At 41.8% G+C, this 24,274-nt stretch overlaps 1 protein-coding gene across 1 annotated transcript; it reads right to left on the bottom strand.

The window, feature by feature from the left end:
* Positions 1 to 13,970: 13,970 nt before the first annotated feature.
* Positions 13,971 to 23,120, bottom strand: LOC138355036 (uncharacterized). The gene is made up of 3 exons (XM_069309747.1): positions 22,955 to 23,120; positions 22,319 to 22,545; positions 13,971 to 14,429 (listed from the first exon to the last, which is right to left on the bottom strand). The coding sequence occupies exons 1-3, from the start codon at positions 23,118 to 23,120 to the stop codon at positions 13,971 to 13,973; spliced, it is 852 nt and encodes a 283-aa protein (XP_069165848.1).
* Between the last annotated feature and the right edge of the window lie 1,154 nt (positions 23,121 to 24,274).

The following is a 24,274-nucleotide window of genomic DNA, read 5'->3' as shown; positions in this document are numbered from 1 at the left end:
TTAATCTCAGAGTTATCCAAAGATATTCTCATGTCCACAAAAGTTAATCCAAGAGACGTCAAAGTTAATCTCAGACATCTTCGTTCATAAAAGTTATTCTCAGAGACATCTAAAGTTATTCTTTAAGACAACAAAGTCTTTCTCAGAGTCATCAAAGTTATTCTCAGAGTCACCTTTGTTATTCAAAGAAGCCTTCCGAGACATCCTCGTTCAACAAAAACTGTCCTCAGAGCCATCAAAAAGTTAAATACAGTCGTCAAAGTTATTCTCTAAGTATCTTTTCGTTCATCAGAGAAGCTTTCTAAGACATCTTTGTTCATCCAAGTTGTTCTCTAAGACATCAATCTTGTTCTCTAAGACATCAAAGATGTTCTCTAAATCATAAAGTTAATCTCTAAGTTACCTTCGTTCGTCAGAGAAACTTTCCAAAACATCTTTGTTCATCAAACTTGTTTTCAAAGTCATCAAAAGTTAATCTAAGACATCTTTTTTCATCAAAGTTATTTTCAGAGACATCTAAAGTTATTATGTAAGACATAAAAGTTATTCTCAGAGTCATCAAATGTTATTCTCGAAGTCATCAAAGATATTTTCAGAGACATCTAAAGTTAGTTTCTATGTTATAAAAGTTATTCTCAGAGACATCTAAAGTTAATCTTGGTCATCAAAGTTGTTCTCTAAACATCAATGTTGTTCTCCAAGACATCAAAGATGTTCTCAAAATCATAAAAGTTATTCCCAGAGCTATCAAAGTTATTCTCAAAGTCATCAAAGTTATTCAAAGAGCTAACAAAAGTTATTCTCTAAGTAACCTTTCGTTCATCAGAGAAGCTTTCTAAGACATCTTCGTTCATCAATGTTGATCTCTAAGTCACCTTGGTTCATCAAAGAAACTCTCCTTCTTCCATCAAGTTATACTTTAAGACAACATTGTTGTTCTCTAAGACATCTTCAGGCATAAAATTTCTCTCCAATTGTAACTAGTTCAGCTTTTCATATCAAACTTACACTTCTGTTAAATATATTTTCTTAGACATTTTACCTTTTAAACTGTTCTCTGAACTACACTGTTCAAACCTACGTAACCTATCCTCTCCACCCAATGTTACTTAGTTAACGTAACGTTCCTAAACCTAACTTTACCTATCCTAACATAACTTACCTTACCTATCTTACCTAACTTTACCTATCTTACCTATGTTACCTTACCTTACCTATCTTACCTAACCTAACCTAACTTTACCTATGTTACCTTACCTTACATTACCTTACCTATCTTACCTAACTTTACCTATGTTACCTTACCTTACCTTACCTTACCTATCTTACCTAACTTAACCTGCATAACCTAACTTTACCTATGTTACCTTACCTATCTTACCTAACTTAACCTGCATAACCTAACTTTACCTATGTTACCTTACCTTACCTATCTTACCTAACTTAACCTGCATAACCTAACTTTACCTATGTTACCTTACCTTACCTATCTTACCTAACCTAACCTAACTTTACCTATGTTACCTTACCTTACCTAACCTAACTTTACCTATGTTACCTAACTTAACCTTCATAACCTAACTCTACCTATCCTAACATAACTTACCTTACCTTCCCTATCTTACCTAACTTTACCTATCCTAACATAACTTACCTTACCTACCTTACCTAACTTAACCTGCTTAACCTAATTTACCTTACTTTACCTAACTTATATAACTTATCTTACCTATCCTAACGTAACCTAACTTGCTTTACCTAACTTAATCTTAAATTCCCAAACTGATGTATCCTAACTTATCTAGTCAAACCAGACATGATCTAACTTACATAAGTATTCCTTCTTGTCTTTTGTGTTTCGTCAATCATTGTCTCATATTCATTTACTCATTTCATTAGTTAATTTCTCAAATGGTCACTTTGCATTTCAAGTGCTATTTGTTAGAGATTGGATATTTAAGCATTCCAAAGAATTTTTGTCATATATGGGCATTTACTCATTTCATTAGTTAATTTCTCAAATGGTCACTTTTGCATTTCAAGTGCTATTTGTTAGAGATTGGATATTTAAGCATTTCAAAGAATTTTTGTCATATATGGGCATTTACTCATTTCATTAGTTAATTTCTCAAATGGACGTTTTTTGCATTTCAAGTGTTATTTGTTTAAGATTGGGTGTTTAACCATTTCAAAGGTTTTTCTTATATATGGGAACTTACTCGTTTCAAGGGCCAATTTCTCAAATGGTCATTTTTGCAGATCAAGGGTTATTTGTTAAAGTTCATCAAGTTGCTCATAAGTTGTATTTAGTAGGTTCTATCATATGTTCTTATTCCCCAACCCCTTAACCTAACCTCTTGTAATCTTAGTGTATTTGGTAGGTTCTATCTTATGTTCTTATTCCCCAACCCTTTAACCTAACCTTTCAGATGTAGTTTATGGTGTTTTTGACGTATTTGTTGAATATATTATCCTTTTCCTAACCTTTCAGATGTAGTTTTGTTTCTCCTTTTTGTATATTTTTACCCAAACCTTCTTTCCTTCTTTTACTTTGTTTTCACATATAAGTTCGTTCTTTATCTTAGTAATAATAAAATTACAATAGTAAAGAATCAGATCTACTAAGACTTGAAATTGAGAAAAACAAGAGAGCAAGGGAGTAAGAGCTTGAAAGAAGAGCAAGGAGTAGGAGAGAGGGGGCGGAAGAAAATGGGACTGAAGAAGAGAGAATGAGAGAGAGAGTGCGGGCATGGGGGAACTAAGATTTGAATTTGAGAAAAAGAAAAACTAAGTGAATGAGAGTGAGGGGGAGGAAGAGAAAGAATAAGGGAGAGAGATAGAAAAGGAGGGTTAGAAGGAGTAGGAGAATCAAAGTAAAAGAAGGAAAGAAGGTTTGGGTAAAAATATACAAAAAGGAGAAACAAAACTACATCTGAAAGGTTAGGAAAAGGATAATATATTCAACAAATACGTCAAAAACACCATAAACTACATCTGAAAGGTTAGGTTAAAGGGTTGGGGAATAAGAACATATGATAGAACCTACTAAATACACTAAGATTACAAGAGGTTAGGTTAAGGGGTTGGGGAATAAGAACATATGATAGAACCTACTAAATACAACTTATGAGCAACTTGATGAACTTTAACAAATAACCCTTGATCTGCAAAAATGACCATTTGAGAAATTGGCCCTTGAAACGAGTAAGTTCCCATATATAAGAAAAACCTTTGAAATGGTTAAACACCCAATCTTAAACAAATAACACTTGAAATGCAAAAAACGTCCATTTGAGAAATTAACTAATGAAATGAGTAAATGCCCATATATGACAAAAATTCTTTGAAATGCTTAAATATCCAATCTCTAACAAATAGCACTTGAAATGCAAAAGTGACCATTTGAGAAATTAACTAATGAAATGAGTAAATGCCCATATATGACAAAAATTCTTTGGAATGCTTAAATATCCAATCTCTAACAAATAGCACTTGAAATGCAAAGTGACCATTTGAGAAATTAACTAATGAAATGAGTAAATGAATATGAGACAATGATTGACGAAACACAAAAGACAAGAAGGAATACTTATGTAAGTTAGATCATGTCTGGTTTGACTAGATAAGTTAGGATACATCAGTTTGGGAATTTAAGATTAAGTTAGGTAAAGCAAGTTAGGTTACGTTAGGATAGGTAAGATAAGTTATATAAGTTAGGTAAAGTAAGGTAAATTAGGTTAAGCAGGTTAAGTTAGGTAAGGTAGGTAAGGTAAGTTATGTTAGGATAGGTAAAGTTAGGTAAGATAGGGAAGGTAAGGTAAGTTATGTTAGGATAGGTAGAGTTAGGTTATGAAGGTTAAGTTAGGTAACATAGGTAAAGTTAGGTTAGGTTAGGTAAGGTAAGGTAACATAGGTAAAGTTAGGTTAGGTTAGGTAAGATAGGTAAGGTAAGGTAACATAGGTAAAGTTAGGTTATGCAGGTTAAGTTAGGTAAGATAGGTAAGGTAAGGTAACATAGGTAAAGTTAGGTTATGCAGGTAAAGTTAGGTAAGATAGGTAAGGTAACATAGGTAAAGTTAGGTTATGCAGGTTAAGTTAGGTAAGATAGGTAAGGTAAGGTAACATAGGTAAAGTTAGGTTATGCAGGTTAAGTTAGGTAAGATAGGTAAGGTAATGTAAGGTAAGGTAACATAGGTAAAGTTAGGTTAGGTTAGGTAAGATAGGTAAGGTAAGGTAAGGTAACATAGGTAAGATAGGTAAAGTTAGGTAAGATAGGTAAGGTAAGTTATGTTACAATAGGTAAAGTTAGGTTTAGGAACGTTACGTTAACTAAGTAACATTGGGTGGAGAGGATAGGTTACGTAGGTTTGAACAGTGTAGTTCAGAGAACAGTTTAAAAGGTAAAATGTCTAAGAAAATATATTTAACAGAAGTGTAAGTTTGATATGAAAAGCTGAACTAGTTACAATTGGAGAGAAATTTTATGCCTGAAGATGTCTTAGAGAACAACAATGTTGTCTTAAAGTATAACTTGATGGAAGAAGGAGAGTTTCTTTGATGAACCAAGGTGACTTAGAGATCAACATTGATGAACGAAGATGTCTTAGAAAGCTTCTCTGATGAACGAAAGGTTACTTAGAGAATAACTTTTGTTAGCTCTTTGAATAACTTTGATGACTTTGAGAATAACTTTGATAGCTCTGGGAATAACTTTTATGATTTTGAGAACATCTTTGATGTCTTGGAGAACAACATTGATGTTTAGAGAACAACTTTGATGACCAAGATTAACTTTAGATGTCTCTGAGAATAACTTTTATAACATAGAAATTAACTTTAGATGTCTCTGAAAATATCTTTGATGACTTCGAGAATAACATTTGATGACTCTGAGAATAACTTTTATGTCTTACATAATAACTTTAGATGTCTCTGAAAATAACTTTGATGAAAAAAGATGTCTTAGATTAACTTTTGATGACTTTGAAAACAAGTTTGATGAACAAAGATGTTTTGGAAAGTTTCTCTGACGAACGAAGGTAACTTAGAGATTAACTTTATGATTTAGAGAACATCTTTGATGTCTTAGAGAACAAGATTGATGTCTTAGAGAACAACTTGGATGAACAAAGATGTCTTAGAAAGCTTCTCTGATGAACGAAAAGATACTTAGAGAATAACTTTGACGACTGTATTTAACTTTTTGATGGCTCTGAGGACAGTTTTTGTTGAACGAGGATGTCTCGGAAGGCTTCTTTGAATAACAAAGGTGACTCTGAGAATAACTTTGATGACTCTGAGAAAGACTTTGTTGTCTTAAAGAATAACTTTAGATGTCTCTGAGAATAACTTTTATGAACGAAGATGTCTGAGATTAACTTTGACGTCTCTTGGATTAACTTTTGTGGACATGAGAATATCTTTGGATAACTCTGAGATTAACTTTGATGACTCTGTGAATAACTTTGATGACTTTGAGAACAAGTTTGATAGCTCTGAGAATTACTTTTATGCCTCTGAGAATAACTTTGAGGATGCAAGTAAATTTTTGAGTGTTTGAGAGTGCCTTTTGATATCTCGAAGAGTCCCATTGAAGTCTTAAAGGATGTCTTTGATGTCTCAAAGGATGTCTTTGATGTCTCAAAGGATGTCTTTGAGTGCAACTTTGATGTCTTTGAGTAAGTCCTTGATGTCTCGAAGAGTGTCTTTGACTATATTTCTTACTTAACGACATATATTTTAGTTAGGAACAACGATGAATATGACTATTTTAGCGAAGTGAAAGGCTACTTTAGTTAAGAACAGTGTTGGAAAGAGGCTACACATGACTATTTCAGATGAGAGAAGTAATATTTCAGTTAAGAAATGACAAGGAAACATGATGAAGTAACTATTTTAGCGATGTGAAAGGTTGCTTTAGTTAGAACAGTGTTGGAAAGAGGTTACACATGACTATTTTAAATGAGAGAAGTGATATTTCAGTTAAGAAATGACAAGGAAACATGATGAAGTAACTATTTTTTAGTTGACTGATGAATACTTTAGTTAAGGAAAAGATAAAACATGACGAGGGAGACTATTTTTGTGCTCCCCAAAGTATAATGTCTGTTAAGAACAGCGATGAAAGATATCTTTGGTTATTTTTCCTTACTTGACAAAACATAATTTTAGTTAAGCAAAAGACAAAACATGATGAACATGGCTTTTTCTGTTGATTGATGGATAATTTTAGTTATGAAATGACAATGAAACATGAAGAACACGGTTATTTTCTGATGAATGGGGAATATGTTTAGTTAAGAAATGATAAAAGTTATTATTTTTAGTTGATTGACGATGGATAAAAAGCTAGTTATGAACAGTTTTGGAAAGTTTCCTTTGACAATTTTTTCTTGATGAAACATAGCGGCTGTTAAGAAAGTGCTGAAAGAAGTTTCCTTTGACAATTTTTAGCTAAGAGAAAGGTTGTTTTAGTTAAGAACAGTGTTGGACGAGGCTATTTCTGACTATTTTTAGTTGACTGGATAATAAGTTTAGTTGAGAAATGACGAAAGTGACTATGTTTTAGTTGATTGGCGAAAGATTTTTTTAGTTATGAAATGACAATGAAACATGAAGAACACGGTTATTTTCTGATGACTAGGGAATAAGTTTAGTTATGAACAGTGTTGGAAAGATTCCTTTGACAATTTTTGGTTGATTGGATAATAAGTTAGTTGAGAAATGAGGAAAGTGACTATGTTTCAGTTGATTGGCGAAAGATTTTTAGTTAAGAAGTTACGAGAAAGGTTTGTCTTTGTAAATTTGGAACGGCAGAAAAAATTTGAACTGAGCTTGCTGTGAACATTTATAGAACATGGAATGAACACAGAAAACATGGAAAAAATGTGAAGAACACAGCTGAATATAGAGAAAATATGCAAATACAGGGGGACAAGAGCTGGAGCTCTGCAACTGACTTGATCTTATTTACTACGTCTGAAATATGACTGTTTAAAATTTCAGGGGGATTGGACTGCTAGTAGCGAAAATGTGGTCTCTGTCAAATTTGGGTCTTTAATTGGACTCTGATTAATTTCGATCATGAACTGGACTCTGAATATTTTGGCACAAAGTAGACTCTGGCGAATTTTGCTAGAAAACTGGACTCTGATGAATTTCGATCAAGAACTGGACTCTGTCAAATTTTCACAGATTACAGGACACTGATGAAATTTGCTCACAAAGTAGACTCTGGCGAATTTCTGTTGATAATTGGACTCTGATGAAATATGAGCTTAAAACTGTCTCTGACTAATTTTGCTCTCAAAGTAGACTGGCGAATTTTCGGTATAAACTGGACTCTGATGAAATATGAGCTTAAAACTGTCTCTGACTAATTTTGCTCACAAAGTGGACTCTGTTCATTTTTAGGTATAAAATGGTCTCTGATGAAATATGAGCTAAAACTGTCTCTGACTAATTTTGATCTCAAAGTAGACTCTGGCGAATTTCTGTTGATAATTGGACTCTGATGAAATATGAGCTAAATACTGTCTCTGACTAATTTGCTCACAAAGTGGACTGTTCATTTTTAGGTATAAAATGGTCTCTGATGAAATATGAGCTAAAACTGTCTCTGACTAATTTTGATCTCAAAGTAGACTCTGGCGAATTTCTGTTGATAATTGGACTCTGATGAAATATGTGCTTAAAACTGTCTCTGACTAATTTTGCTCTCAAAGTAGACTCTGGCGCATTTTCGGTATAAACTGGACTCTGATGAAATATGAGCTTAAATCTGTCTCTGACTAATTTTGCTCTCAAAGTAGACTCTGGCGAATTTTCGGTATAAAATGGTCTCTGACGAAAATTGGGTATAAAATGGACTCTGTCAAATTTTCGCAGATTACAGAACTCTGATGAAATTTCAGCTTAAAACTGTCTCTGACTAATTTTGGTCTTTACAGGTGAAATAGCCGTAAATGGATATAAAACTAAATGTTATGGCTAAGTTGTCTGTTTTCCTTAACAAAACATCTAAGACAATATTCTCTGAAAATGGTCCTTTTACAAATGTGTGATTGAAAACGGGCAAAGGTTGTCCATAGAGTTTACCTGGAAATGCTGTGACACAAACACGAGTTTTAGAAAAACTTTTCTTTAAGATTTTCCTACTTATTTTCATCATAAGAATGATTAACAAACTTCTAAGATCTCGGAAATTATTTTTCTCATAAGAATTCCTTACTTCCAAATCTGTGACTCCCCAAATTTGCCTGAAAACCCCTAAGATCCACAGGGGATTTTTCTCCCAGAAAAAAAAATGTTCTGTGGCTCTTACAGTCCACAGGGGTCCTCTCGCCAAAAAAAAAAAATGTTCTGTGGCTCTTACTCCCTACTACTGTGATGGAGGGTGGTGATGGAGGGCGGTGATGGAGGGCGGTGATGGAGGGCGGTGATGGAGGGCGGTGATGGAGGGCGGTGATGGAGGGCGGTGATGGAGGGCGGTGATGGAGGGCGGTGATGGAGGGCGGTGATGGAGGGCGGTGATGGAGGGCGGTGATGGAGGGCGGTGATGGAGGGCGGTGATGGAGGGCGGTGATGGAGGGCGGTGATGGAGGGCGGTGATGGAGGGCGGTGATGGAGGGCGGTGATGGAGGGCGGTGATGGTGGGCGGTGATGGTGGGCGGTGATGGAGGGCGGTGATGGAGGGCGGTGATGGTGGGCGGTGATGGAGGGCGGTGATGGAGGGCGGTGATGGTGGGCGGTGATGGAGGGCGGTGATGGAGGGCGGTGATGGAGGGCGGTGATGGAGGGCGGTGATGGAGGGCGGTGATGGAGGGCGGTGATGGAGGGCGGTGATGGAGGGTGGTGCTGGTGGGTGGTGCTGGTGGGTGGTGATGGAGGGTGGTGATGGTGGGTGGTGATGGAGGGTGGTGATGGAGGGTGGTGCTGGAGGGTGGTGATGGAGAGTGGTGATGGAGGGTGGTGATGGAGGGTGGTGATGGAGGGTGGTGATGGTGGGTGGTGATGGAGGGTGGTGACTTTTTTATTTATTAATATTATTTTCTACCACAGACGTGGCCAGACATTTACAATGCTAACCAGCATATATACATTTTCTTCTGTCCTCCATGGACAGGGTTAGAGATGTGTTAAACATATAGTTCAGGGATTTGTTGAACACTCAACCACAGAAGGTGATTCGGTGCTTTTAAAAAGCTAACCTACATACGTAAATACATAGATACACAGATTTACGTATGCCCTACATAAATTGTTCGATGTTTCTTTTACATAGTGTCATTAATGTGCATTTACAAAGGTGAAATGTAATTCTGATCAGCTTCTATATACACTTTATGCACATACATATACATACACACACACACATATATGTACACATACTTATATACATACATGTATACATACATATATACACACACATGCATTCACATACATTTGTCTCATTTACTCTGACAGGGTGAGATAGCTGATAGAGAAACTAGTGAGCAATTAAGCACTTAATCACTGAAGGTGATGAAGGTGCTTTTACAAGCTCAGGTTATATAGTTACATCATATATATACATTGTATAATTGATACATTACATGGTTAATCTTGTGTACAAGTCCAATATATCATCAAGTGTTCCAGTACTCATATAGTAATTACACAGTTCAGCATACCTTAGCCCAGGAGGGCGAAAGTCAGTCAAAATGGGACATTCTACAATATAATGTTCAAGAGAGTGCATGTTTTCTCTTTCACAAAGTTGACACATTGTGTATTGGACACTTTCACAAAGTTGACACATTGTGTATTGGACACTTTCACAAAGTTGACACATTGTGTACTCGACATTTGGGTTTTGAGAAAGCTGCCAGATACGTCTATATCCCAGGCGTATTCTGGCCACTATAACATCACATTGCCGGGTTCTTGTTCTATTAGTCCCATATGTGAATGTCTCCTCACGATATCTATCATAATATTTAATACTATAACTTTCAGGTCTTTGTGAATTTGTTAGGTCGGTGAGATCATTAGATATTTAAATATTCTCTTTGTCACTGCTAATGAAACACCCATATCAATTTCTACCACTGGTTTTCTACAGGCTGACTTTGCAAGCATATCAACAGTGTCATGCCTTAAGATGCCAACATGTGATGGTATCCATAGGAATTTAATTTCAAATCTGTTTTCTTTAGCAGCTAAAACATTCATTCGAATATCACTGACTATTTTCTGGGTGTCACTACTATGTGCGTTCAATGCCAGGAGTGCACTCTGCGAGTCACAGTATATAAGTCCACTGCCTTTGTCTTTTAAAAATTCAGTGGCAAGGTATATGCCTGCAAGTTCGGTTTGAGTTGTACTTGCCCAGTCATTGACGCGCTTCATTGCTGTATGTACGAGAGAAGATTGTTCAAATATGTTACATGCACATCCGGTACATCGTCCACCTTCTTCTACAGAGCCGTCAGTATAGCACTGATACACATCGTTACCCATACTCTGAGTACTTTCAGTGATGCTTTTCAGTGTTAACTGTTTTAATAATGTAGAGTGCACACTATCTTTCTTGGGCGCATTTACAAAATCAACTGATAGATCCCAGTTATCCCATGGAGTAATTGGTTGATTATTCATTAATTGAGTTAGGTACATATTTAATATTTTGATGGAGTTGGCTACCTTGTAGAACCAATATACATAATCAGATTTCGTTCTTCTTCTATAGACCTCAGGTGAGTGCAGCATATTAGAAAGTTTAGCTTGAAACTTCATGTGTTGTCTAGATCTACTCAATGCTTTCACGCCGAAAACTGTGCTAATAGACAAAATTCTCTCACTTATGGTAGGTAATTTTAACTCTGCTCTCATATTAACTATTCTCGTGGACTTTGGAGCCCCAAGGATGAGACGCATAGCTTCATTTTGCAAGGTTTCAAGAGATTTCAACTCTTTGTCTGTATACAGTGTGAGATGTAGAGCATTGTAGTCAATCACAGAGCGTATAAATGATACATAAAACATTCTAGCAAGTCTCACGTTAAGTCCATGATTGACACCAACAAGGACCCGCAAGGGCTTTAATCTCTCCCAAAGTCTCCTCTTGAGAGAAGAAAGGTACCCAGGGTCGTTAATGGGGACACCAAGGTATCTGTAAGACTCGCAGTTCTCAAGTGCTCGCCCATCTATATGATAATTGGCTGGTGGAATACCACATGGCATGAGGGCACGAGGTTTCTGTACAGAGATAAGGAGGCCACATTCCTCAGCTCTAGTAGCAAAAGCGTCGAGCAGAACTTGCATTCTAGGCTCGGTGGCAGCCTGTAAACATATATCATCAGCATAACAAATGACAGTGTCTTCATTATTAGTTGGAAGATCTTTAATAAGTTTATGCATCAGAACGTTGAACAACAAGGGGCTGAGGACCCCACCTTGTAGAGTTCTCAGTTCAAAGTGTTTGCTCTCTGTGCTTTTAACACCATTAAACAAACCATATGCTGTTCGATTAGACAAATAGCCCTTTATCCATTTCAGTAATTTTCCTTGTATTCCCAGCTCGGCAAGCTGTTCCAGTATGATTTCTCTGTTTGCTGTATCAAAAGCTGCTGCTAGGTCGATGAAGACTGTTTGAGGGCAAGCTTCAATATGTGCGAAGTACTCAGCAAAACAGTGTTGTGTACTGAGCCCAGGCATAAATCCAAACAGTTGGGGTGACAGGTGCCCCTGTATACGATACATGAGTCGGTTAAGAACAATACGTTCAAGCACTTTACAAACACACGATGTTAGAGATATGGGTCTATAATTATCTGAGTGTGGTTTGGGGATGGGAACAATGACACTCTTTGTCCAAGCATCAGGTAATACTCCTTCACGTAAACTCATTCTGTACAACACTAATAGTGGATTACCTGGTACGTGTGAGACTAATCTCAGTAGACTGTAAGTAATACCATCCTCTCCAGGAGCAGTTGATTTTCCCATCTTTAGTGCATGATTTAATTCCCATTCAGTTACTTCATTAAGGTCCGACACGTCGATAGCTGTACAGGCAAGATTGATGGTTCGTTGTCTGTTGGGGCGTGTGTCATCAAGTTTGTGCTGTATGTTAATTGGGAGTGAGTCGTAGCTCGATGTTAGTGCCCATTGATCAAGGTGGATGTTTGCTTGTTCTAGCGGGCTGTGGTGCAGCGGTTTGGTTGGGCTGCTTCTAGAGATTTTTCGTATCTTTTCCCAAACTTCAACAGGTCGTGTTTGCTCATTTATACTTTGTAGGAACTTTTCCCAATGTTTGTTACGTATAACGTTGGTCATGTCTCTCACCTCTCTATTTGCAACTAGAAATGCATGCAAGTCACCTTGTGCTTTGGTTCGTTTGTATGTTCTCCAAGTTGCTTTACTCGTTCATGTTCTTTAACAAATACGGGGTCAAGGACCCACTTGGGTGGTGGTAGGTGTTGCCCACTTCTGCTAGGCTTACGACCTGTTCCCCAACACACCCATGTGTCGTAGTAGGTAGTAATCGTATCAACGAGATCTCTGGAGAAGGCTTGTACATTCGTTATTGTGTAATCTTGATACCATTTTGATATACAATTAATAAAGTGGTCATGCAAGCCATATGGAATATTCATTTTCCGTCTCTGATGTCTATTAGGTACATCACACTGTACCTCATAGGAAGCAGAAACTGCATAGTGATCACTAACCAAGTGATTTACCAACGAACATTCCATCCTATCTTACACAAGGTTTCTACCCATTACATAATCAAGTCTGCCTTCCAATAAATGAGTTTGGGTATCCGTAGTATACACGGTTAATCTGTTGTCATAAACATATTTGATAAATTTGCATCCATTATCGTTGTTAGTAATGTCTCCCAGCATAATATATCTAGCATTAAAATCTCCCATGTATATTGTCCCATGATTGTCTAGATCTGGGAGCACTGTTACATTGAGTTTCTGGCTTCTGGCATATACGTTGAGGAATGAGAAATGGCTTGCTGCAGTTTGTACATGAAAGTGATGGTACTGTGTGTGTACATTGTGTGACGTGCTCACAAGAATGTGCGGTAAATCACTTCTGACGTATGTTAATAGGCCTGTGGCGTTACTGTTATTATAGGATGCATAACCTCTGATCTTTGGTGGGGTTTTGTTTATCATATTGGACGTGTAGGGCTCCTGTATGGCAATTATATCTATGTTGTTACTGGTAACATATGCAATTAGGTCATTCAGTCTTTTGTTGATGCTACGAATGTTCCAACTGAGAAACCTAATGGTTCTTGTGTCAACAGCGGCCATCGTCTTGGTGTTGTTCCTCCCTGGGACTGGTGGTCCCATTGTTGTCCTTGTCCCACTCACACAATGTGTCAATAAGTGACTCTACGACGTAAAGAGCCACACCCACCTGGCGTTTGGTGTCGTCAGGAACATCTGGTGACATCATCAGTTTCTTGATCACTGAGGAACTCGGGATGGTCCGCGAGTGACTGTTCTCTGTAAGTCGTAGGGCATAATTACTGTCATGCAGAATATTATCTTTTTCATTCTTGTACTTGGCTTGAGCGCGTTCGTTAAGGTCATGAATCATTTTAAAATATGCTGATGCAGATCGAATTCTTTTCCAGTTAATGTTTCTGTGTTACTATCACTGCTGTCATCCCTGAGTTGACTGACGACGTCGCCGCCACCGCCTCCGTTGTCGCTCTCCTCTCTGTTGCCGCTCTCATCTCTGCTACCTCTCTCATCTCTGCTGCCGCTCTTATCTCTGCTGCCTCTCTCATCTCTGCTGCCCCTCTCATCTCTGCTGCCGCTCTCATCTCTGCTGCCTCTCTCATCTCTGCTGCCTCTCTCATCTCTGCTGCCGCTCTCATCTCTGCTGCCGCTCTCATCTCTGCTGCCGCTCTTATCTCTGCTGCCTCTCTCATCTCTGCTGCCTCTCTCATCTCTGCTGCCTCACTCATCTCTGCTGCCTCTCTCATCTCTGCTGCCCCTCTCATCTCTGCTGCCTCTCTCATCTCTGCTGCCTCTCTCATCTCTGCTGCCTCTCTCATCTCTGCTGCCTCTCTCATCTCTGCTGCCGCTCTTATCTCTGCTGCCGCTCTTATCTCTGCTGCCGCTCTTATCTCTGCTGCCGCTCTCATCTCTGCTGCCGCTCTCATCTCTGCTGCCTCTCTCATCTCTGCTGCCGCTCTCATCTCTGCTGCCGCTCTCATCTCTGCTGCCGCTCTCATCTCTGCTGCCGCTCTCATCTCTGCTGCCGCTCTCATCTCTGCTGCCGCCGCCGCCGTCACCTCCACCGCAGGAACCTTTACCAGCGCGGGCCACGGATGTGACACAGCAGTGTGGAGGCTGCTGTATCTCTTGTGAAGGAACCCGACATAGCGTCTGTATAATTTCGGCCAGTTCAGCTACCTGTGCTTGCAAGGTTGCCAACTGTTCTTTAACTGTTGTATCAGGCTGTTGTGTGTTGTCAGGGGCGTTGCTGGTACTGTCACCACTATGGGATGGGTCAACAGTACTAGAGCCGGCATCAGTAGGCACTTGTTGTGTCTCGGGCACTTGCCTCCTTGTGCCAAGGGAGGCTGGCCGTTTGGTACAGTCTGAGTGCCAGATGGTGACTCCTTCCGTACCACATCTGAAACACTTCAGCGGCGGTTTAGACAGAGTCACAGTTTCAGGATGTTGCCCTGCTTCTGTTGCAGAGTTCTGTTGCTCCTGTTCCTGCTTTCTTTGGTCTCTGGTCTTCTTATACTGACAGTCCTTCAGTGAATGATCACCGGAACAGAGAGCACACTTGGGTGTGGGGCACCAGCAGTACTTAGCTATGTGGCCACTGCCACAGCACTCGTAACACTCCACAGGGTCTGGCTGCCACACCCTGAACGTGCTGGGGCGCGCATACAACCCACCAAACCAATACTTGTCAGGTGGCGGGTCAGGCTTTTTCCAGACTATGACTATTTGATCAGTAGGCTTACCATTCTTGGTCAATCTTCGTGCTCTGTGTACCCCGTCTAATTCATAGGCCCACTCTAGTGGATACCCGTGACTGTACCTGTAGACTAGGTATTCATCCATCTTCTTGTTCCGTGTTGGATTATCTAGAGGGGAGAGCTTTACATCACCTATTTTCCCTTGTAGAAGAGCCTCCACAACCTGCTGCTTCTCTCTTGAAACATACACATATGGAGAGTTGACATGTGGACGAAGCACGCCTGCAGAGCCAGGTGGGTACTCCTCGCTCAGTTTCTTACTCCACACAATCCTGTCCGCCACACTCGTGCCTTTAGGGAAGGTCAGACGTGTGTACTCGCTCCTTGGTGCTACTGGACGCCTTCCACCCTGTTGTTCACCAGGCTTCTGTTTCCCTTGTTTCCTTCTCTGCCTCTTACTTACCACGCCTCAAACTCATCACTGGGTGGTGGGGTGACAGTGTCACTGGGCACGGTGGGGGAGAGCCCTGAGGGTCCAGCAGCTACCTCCTCCATACTTGCGTCTTCAGGCGGCGGTAATTGTTGCTCTAACCTCCTCCAATATCTAGTTATCATTGATAATTATGATGATGATTAGCACGACAAATGGCAGAGCAGGTAGCATGCCTTACCAGTCATCAGCGCCAACAGTCATGGAGGGCGGTGATGGAGAGCGGTGATGGAGGGCGGTGCTGGAGGGCGGTGCTGGAGGGTGGTGATGGAGGGTGGTGATGCTGTAGGGCCGTGCTGGTGGGTGGTGATGGAGGGCGGTGCTGGAGGGCTGTGCTGGTGGGTGGTAATAGTGTTGTACTGTTGTTACGACTACCGTCATGAAGCAGCCCATCCCATCATCATCATGAGCCATATAGTCCCACCCTACACGTGTGCTGGACGGCTCGGGGAACGGTGTAGTTGCCATGAACAAAGTGCTCGCTGAGCCATTTGATGGTAATATATGTTGTATGAACTCCCAGTGGGGAGCCTGGCAACATTCTTGAACAAAATGGCGTTTAGTGAGCCAGGAGCAGAGTTCCCGCTCGAGGAGGCGACACATGCCGACAAGGGACAAAACGGGAGACGTGATTGGTACAGAGCAAGATTGATAGCCAATCAACGAGTGACCTGTGGTGACGTCACGGGTGAGCGACGGGGCACGTGACTGGCTGAAGGGTCAGCAGTGTCACGTTAGACGTCGAGGAAAGCGGCCACGTCAAGTTGAGCTCAGCGGTTCCGTCCGTTTTGCCGGGTGTAGCGTCAGGTCGAGGCCTTCATAGTGGACAGCAGACCTCTGCTTGCTCTCGGGGCGGCCGCCTGCCCAATTGTAGTGACGGAGCAGACCGGAGTTGAGCGGGAGACCTTCGGGGAGGTTGACTCCTGCTGTCAACCGTCACCTTCCACCAGGACCAAGAGTCGTGGAGTGACAGTGCGGTGAGGACAGTCACCAGTCTGTCCACTAGCGTGTAGACGGCCCATAGTCAGTGTGGCAGTGAGTCATGAACAGTGAAGGTCGTGCACAGGAGCTCCAGTGAGCCCCACCAGTGACAGTCGTGCACAGGAGCTCCAGTGAGCCCCACCAATGACGGTCGTGCACAGGAGCTCCAGTGAGCCCCACCAGTCGTGCACAGGAACTCCAGTGAGCCCCACCAGTCGGGCACAGGAGCTCCAGTGAGCCCCACCAGTTGGGCACAGGAGCTCAAGTGAGCCCCACCAGTCGTGCACAGGAGCTCCAGTGAGCCCCACCAGTGACAGTTCTGGTCGACATTCAGTGAGGCGAGTGTCCAACGCTTGACACGAACACCGTCGTACAGTGAACAGTGACGGCACCAGTAAAGTGACGCCGTGCAGTGACCAGTGATATTCCCGGGGAAATAACACAGTGCGGCGAACAGTGACAGCCTTGGTGGCGACCGTTCAGTACGGTGTAACAGTGACCTGAACGCTGCCAGAGACCAGTTGACTGTGAGGAACCATCTTAAGGACTGTCTGAGGAGTGGCTCCTTTTGAGCGCCTCTCCAGGAGCCAGCACGGGGGGGAGGGGACCGCCCATCGCAGCCCATCACCGCTCAGCACCGCCCATCACCGCTCAGCACCGCCCATCACCGCCCAGCACCGCCCATCACCGCCAGACAGGTGAGTGACGTCGGCAGTGGCAGCAGCTATTTTTTGTTTATTGGTTTATTTATAATTTTCTACCACAGACGTGGCCAGACATTTACAATGCTAACCAGGATATATACAAATTCTTCTGTCCTCCATGGACAGGGTGAGAGATGTGTTGAGCACAGAGTGACAGCAGCTGTGACAGGAGTGAGCAGAGGGTCTTCGACCCCATCTGTCATCAGCTAATTAGTTAACAACCCCCCCCCCCACTGTGGGGAAAAGCTTAGCTCTAAATATTAAAAATAATCATGTTAATTGAATACAGTGATAGCTTCGAAGGACCTCCTCTTTTTATCCAAAAGAGGAAAAATAAAGTTAAAATATAATCCACAAATCAGTTTCCTATGGATCTAGATTAATTCAATAAAATATTAAGAGCATTAATTTAATGCTGTAGATTGTTGACCAGACCACACACTAGAAATTGAAGGGACGACGACGTTTCGGTCCGTCCTGGACCATTCTCAAGTCGAATGGTCCAGGACGGACCGAAACGTCGTCGTCCCTTCAATTTCTAGTGTGTGGTCTGGTCAACATACTTCAGCCACGTTATTGTGACTCATCGCCTGCATTTAATGCTGTAGTTATGGCTGTAGTTATAATTAATTAAAAAGCTGACTTGACACATAGATCTCGGGGGTTACATACTACAAGATTAATCCATCCCTGGTATTATTCTGACGCGGGTACTTCATCACAGTAATTGTTGAATATTAATTAAGTAAATAGTTGCATGAAATAAATAAATGTAGATTTCTATCTAATTAAACAGTGAAATATTACATACATGCATAATAAGTGAATGGCACATATAGTGTAAATCAGAGAAAATATGATAATACTGTACTAAATGTCTACAACAACTTAGAGATGGTTAGTTGTAAATAAGACTTCACAACATGTCTCTTAAACAAATCCACAAGGTTCGTGACGAGGATTCGAACTTGCGTCCGGGAGCATCCCAGACACTGCCTTAATCGACTGAGCTACGACAGGGTAAAAGAGTTGAAACCGAAATTCTACTGGTTGATACCTGGTTGATGGGGTTCTGGGAGTTCTTCTACTCCTCAAGCCCGGCCCGAGGCCAGGCTAGACTTGTGAGAGTTTGGTCCACTAGGCTGTTGCTTGGAGCGGCCCGCAGGCCCACATACCCACCACAGCTCGGTTGGTCCGGCACTCCTTGGAGGAATAAATCTAGTTTCCTCTTGAAAATGTCCACGGTTGTTCCGGCAATATTTCTTATGATTGCTGGGAGGACGTTGAACAACCGCGGACCTCTGATGTTTATACAGTGTTCTCTGATTGTGCCTATGGCACCTCTGCTCTTCACTGGTTCTATTCTACATTTTCTTCCATATCGTTCACTCCAGTACGTTGTTATTTTTCTGTGTAGATTTGGTACTTGGCCCTCCAGTATCTTCCACGTGTATATTATTTGATATCTCTCTCGTCTTCTTTCTAGTGAGTACATTTGGAGGGCTTTGAGACGATCCCAATAATTTAGGTGCTTTATTGCGTCTATGCGTGCCGTATATGTTCTCTGTATTCCCTCTATTTCAGCAATCTCTCCTGCTCTGAAGGGGGAAGTGAGTACTGAGCAGTACTCAAGACGGGACAACACAAGTGCCTTAAAGAGTACAACCATTGTGATGGGATCCCTGGATTTGAAAGTTCTCGTAATCCATCCTATCATTTTTCTGGCTGTCGCAATATTTGCTTGGTTATGCTCCTTAAACGTTAGGTCGTCCGACATTATTATTCCCAAATCCTTGACATGCTGTTTTCCTACTATGGGTACATTTGATTGTGTTTTGTACTCTGTATTATGTTTAAGGTCCTCATTTTTACCGTACCTGAGTACCTGGAATTTATCACTGTTAAACATCATGTTATTTTCTGATGCCCAGTCGAAAACTTTATTAATATCAGCTTGAAGTTTTTCAATGTCCTCAGCCGAGGTAATTTTCATACTGATTTTTGTGTCATCTGCAAAGGATGATACGAAGCTGTGACTTGTATTTTTGTCTATATCTGATATGAGAATAAGGAAAAGCAGCGGTGCAAGGACTGTACCTTGAGGTACAGAGCTTTTAACTGCACTTGGACTAGATTTTATATGGTTGACCGTTACTCGCTGAGTCTTGTTTGACAGAAAACTGAGTATCCAACGTCCTACTTTACCGGTTATTCCCATTGACTTCATTTTGTGTGCTATCACGCCATGGTCACATTTATCGAAAGCCTTTGCGAAGTCCGTGTATATCACATCAGCATTCTGATTTTCTTCTAATGCCTCAGTGACTTTGTCGTAGTGCTCAAGTAGCTGTGAGAGGCACGATCTTCCCGCTCGAAATCCATGTTGGCCTGGGTTGTGAAGGTCATTGGTCTCATGAAATTGGTGACCTGACTCCTAATCACTCTCTCAAATACTTTTATGATGTGCGATGTTAGTGCAACTGGTCTATAATTCTTTGCCAATGCTTTGCTCCCTCCCTTGTGTAGAGGGGCTATGTCTGCTACTTTAAGTGCATCTGGTATCTCCCCCGTGTCCAAGCTCTTCCTCCACACTATACTGAACGCCTGTGCTACCGGCACTTTGCATTTCTTTATAAATATTGAATTCCATGAGTCTGGACCTGGGGCCGAGTGCATGGGCATGTTTTCAATTTCTCTTTCAAAATTTAGTGCGCTCGTGTTTATATCAGTTATATTTACAGGGGTTTGAATATCCCGCATAAAGAAATTGTCTGGATCTTCCACCTTCATGTTGTTTATTGGAGTGCTAAACATGTCCTCATACTGCTTTTTTAGGATTTCACTAATTTCTTTGTCATCCTCCGTGTATGAACCTTCACTTGTACGAATAGGTCCAATACTGGCAGTGGTTTTTGCTTTTGATTTCGCATATGAGAAGAAATATTTTGGATTTTCCTTTATTTCCTGAATTGCTTTCTGTTCTAACTACCTTTCTTCAGTTTCATATGAGTGTTTCAATTTCCGCTCGATTTCTTCAATCTCCCTATTTAAATTATTCCTTCTTTGACGGGAAATTCGTGTCTGCATAAGCAGTTCCGTTATTTTTTTCGTGCGTTTATAGTGTCGTCTGCGTTCTCTTTCTACGTTAGATCTCTTTCTGGCTTTCCTCAAAGGAACTGAACTTACTGGATCCCACAGCCTCTCCGAGGCACAAACCAGGATTTTACACATCTCCCCCCTGCACCCGAGCTATGTCAGTAGGCCGTTCTCCCTCTTCGCCCTTACATCATTACACACAGAGATCACACTAACGTGATGCATCAAATGATGCATCACGTGTGTATCTCTGTGTGTAATGTCTCGTAAATCAAATACTCGTAGACGTTAACTCGTTGCCCCAAGCTACTTGTTGAAACACGTGGTAATGGAGGCCGCTTGGAGGGGACGAGTTATTCTCCAATAGGAGTTATGGCTTCCGCTGTAATCATGATAACATTGTAAAGAATGTCCAGATTAAATCAAATATGCCACTATTTCCGATAGATAGTGGAGACGGGAGAGGAATGGAGACTAACTGGAGTCATTTTGTGGCCTTGCTAGTAACGAGGAGTCACCTTCCCGTTGAGATAAAGCTGCACATATAGACCAACATTAGCAGGCACAATGATATATAACACTCGCCGGAACTGTGTCTTGTAGTTATTGGAGTCACTGTCGGTCCCTGACGTTCATTGTTGCCTAATATCCGATTACGGGAGCAGTATTACGCTCTTAGACACACATTAACATCAGCAGTGTTGCTGGACACTGTTAACATGCTCACAATATGGCGTCCTCTCGCCCTCCTCCCTCCCCTCGCCGGGATACGCATGCGCACTACACTCCATAGGGATCCCTAGCGTAAAGCAAGTTATTTACTAGTAATTAATTAGGGAAATAAGGGATTATGACAAATATTAATGTCATAAAATGTTATATCATAATACCACTTGTCGTGGGGGCGATTGGTTTAATTAAGACTGCACGAAATAAACTTGATGGGTTGAATGTTGACTTACTTTACGTCGCAGTAATATCTATAGGAATAATCTGATTACATGATAGAGTTCAGTATGCAATAATACGCGAAATAAGCAAACTCTCTCATAGAAGATTATCTTTAGAAAGGAAAGGCAAATAACTGGACTCGAATTCTAGTAATATGTGGAATACTTCATGTTTCAGCTTGGCGCTACATCACGGCGCCATGGAGACTAGGAAGGATTTGGCTAGTAATGTGTAGCAATAGAAAAAACATTGTGTTAATTCAACGAATTAGTAATGTTAGCATATGCTATTGTTAGGAAATAAATGAGGATTGAATGTTGGTTATTTCCAACCCCCCTACCCCCCCCCCCCTCGTTTTCCTTCCTCCTTGAAGTCGGACATTCTTGTAAGGAACAAGTAGGGGCAATTATCATTTATTATTAGAAAGCATTAGGATTTACGATGATTCTATATATTGAGTAATAAATTTACACTGACGTTGTAGCCTAGTGATAAATATAGGATTTTGAAAATCTATAATTTTAGTATCAAGCAAGTCAGTTTGGAGCTAAATACTGATTCTGGAGGTTTGTTTAACGGTCTACTAAATAGTGGCCAGAGGTGGAGGTATACCCCAAGGGGATGCTATACTTATCACAGTAAACTTTGAGTTGACAGAGTGAGTGATTATTTAAATATATATATTATTGGTAGACGAAGCTACTTGCGTAGCCTCCATCACATATCTACGAGGCAGATATGTACATGATTCTTCACACTAGTAAACATTGTTATATTAAATATGAGCTTGCCAGTCCTCTCCAATTTCGTCTGCTTGCCAAGCTATGAGTGCGGGCTGTGGTACACCACACTCACTCACTCAATGGGAGTGAGCGAAGCAAAAATGTCCATAGAGTTGGCAAGCAGAAGGTTGAAGAACAGGGCGAGGATGAAGAAATCTTGAGCGAGGAACTGGAGACGAGGTGGAGATGAAAGATTGGTGGCCCAACCACCGCGGATTTGAACTTGAGAAATTGAGTGGGGCGTCATTTGCAGCGCACACAGGGGCTGGGATCGCAAGCACCTAGCAGTTGAGGATTGAATACAGATGTTGATGTTAAATCATTTCGTTAGTGGTGGTATTTTTTGTTGACGATTTCAGCAAACTCTGATCTTTGTCTTCTTCTTGGATTTGTCGGTCTTGGTGGTCTGACTTTGTGCTAGCATTGTGGTACTATCTTTGAGGGTTGTTGGTGCAGTGTCGTAAAGGACATTAGTAGCTGAGTAGTGACATATCCGTGAAGGAAGAGATGGTGTTCCAACAGACACGTCCTCATCCGATTCATCAGATGAGTGAAGAGCAGAGGTGGTAGATCGCAAAGGTCGAGTAGCAGCTGTAGGTATAGTACAGCAGAAGAGACTTCATAGCATAGACCCTCTACAGGGTCAGACCAAGGGGTCCATTGCAGCAGAATTCACCACTGGGATGGGTGAAGGGTCAGCAACAGCTGGAGAAACGTGTGGAGGAGGAACTGACAGTACCACTGGGACGGGTGAAGGGTCAGCAACAGCTGGAGAAACGTGTGGAGGAGCAGCTGACAGTACCACTGGGACGGGTGAAGGGTCAGCAACAGCTGGAGAAACGTGTGGAGGAGGAACTGACAGTAAGTTTGAAAGCGTGGTCGCGTTCACAGTGATGTCACGGTTAGCAACTGGAACTGTAGAGGAAGTGGGGGTCTCAGGAGGCAGTCTTGTGAGCTGAAGGCATTAGAACAAGAAATTAATTTTGCGTTGTAGTGGCACAATCGTCGTCGGGTGAAGTGTCGGCATCCTCTTCACGGTTAGTTACTGGAGTTGAACCCTGAGCGTTGTAGACTTCTTCAGGAACATTGAAGGTAGGGAGACCGTTCACTTTGTAGAGAATTTTCAGAAGTCTCACAAATTTTCCAGGGTTAGTGCCAGCAGTCATTCTGGCCGTCGATATCAAAGCTTTTACTGTGCTACACGGGCATCTTATGTCTCCTCCATTACGTCCGAGACTCCTCTGCCACAGATCTGGAAGCGTATCCGCAAGATAGCGGGTAAGTTCGTTCCCAATGTTTCACCGGTCCTTCACCTCCATGATACTCTTGTGGCGGACCCGTTGCAGGTCGCTTCCGAACTGGGTTCCCACTTTTCTTCTGTTAGCTCTGGTCTTCATCTTCCCCAATCTTTCCTTCTTCGTAAACCTGTCCTTGAATCTCATCCTTTAGATTTCTGCACTCGTCTTCGACTTCCCTATAACGATCCCTTCTCTCTCTCTGAACTTCGTTCTGCCCTGGCTTTCTGCGGTTCTACGGCGGCGGGCTCCAATAGTATTCATTATGAGATGCTTCGCCATCTCCCTCCTTGCACGTATCAGTATTTACCGATTCTGTATAATCGGATCTGGGAGTCGTCGTCAGTCCCTGAGGACTGGCTCGATGCCGTTGTCCTCCCTGTTCACAAACCAGGGTCTCTGGGTACTTCCCCTAAGGACTTTCGCCCTATTGCCCTCACAAGTTGTGTCTGCAAATTCTTTGAACGTATGGTTAACGTTCGTCTGATGTGGTTCCTGGAACACCATCGCCTCCTCTCCCCTTCTCAATTTGGTTTCCGCAAGTGCCGCAGCACGACAGATGTCCTGGTGAACTTGGAGGTCTATATTCGTACTGCTTTTGCTGCGAAGACCTCCGTTGTTGCCGTCCTTTTTGACCTGGAAAAGGCTTACGACACCACTTGGCGATATCATATTCTATCCCAGCTTCATTCTTTTGGCCTTCGTGGTCATCTCCCTCTCTTTCTCCGCAGCTTCCTCTCTCGTCGTTTCTTTCGGGTGCGCCTTGGTACCGCTCTCTCTGCCTCTTTTCAGCAATACGAAGGTGTGCCCCACGGTAGTGTTCTGAGCACTACTCTTTTTCTGGTTGCCCTCAATGGTCTTCTTTCCTCTCTTCCTTCAGGTGTCTTCTCCGCTCTCTATGTCGATGATCTTACCCTTTGCTGTCAGCGGGTAGTGGGAGGACGGTGACGGGGGGGGGGGGGGTGGGGGGTGTAGTGGGAGGACGGTGACGGGTGGCGGGGGGGGGGGTTGTGGGAGGACAGTGA

This window comes from Procambarus clarkii, chromosome 65, assembly GCF_040958095.1.
Source record: "Procambarus clarkii isolate CNS0578487 chromosome 65, FALCON_Pclarkii_2.0, whole genome shotgun sequence".
NCBI lineage: Eukaryota > Metazoa > Arthropoda > Malacostraca > Decapoda > Cambaridae > Procambarus > Procambarus clarkii.
The sequence above is the reverse complement of the archived record's forward strand: the minus strand, read 5'-3'. Positions and strand labels throughout refer to the sequence as shown.

Coding starts and splice junctions, on each gene's coding strand:
- LOC138355036 (XM_069309747.1), bottom strand. CDS start 23,120: ATGACTGCTGGCACTAACCCTGGAAAATTTGTGAGACTTCTGAAAATT. Junction 22,546..22,954: donor CACTTCACCCGACGACGATT/GTGCCACTACAA, acceptor CTATACCTACAG/CTGCTACTCGACCTTTGCGA. Junction 14,430..22,318: donor AGAAGAAGACAAAGATCAGA/GTTTGCTGAAAT, acceptor TTGCAAGCACAG/GTAGCTGAACTGGCCGAAAT.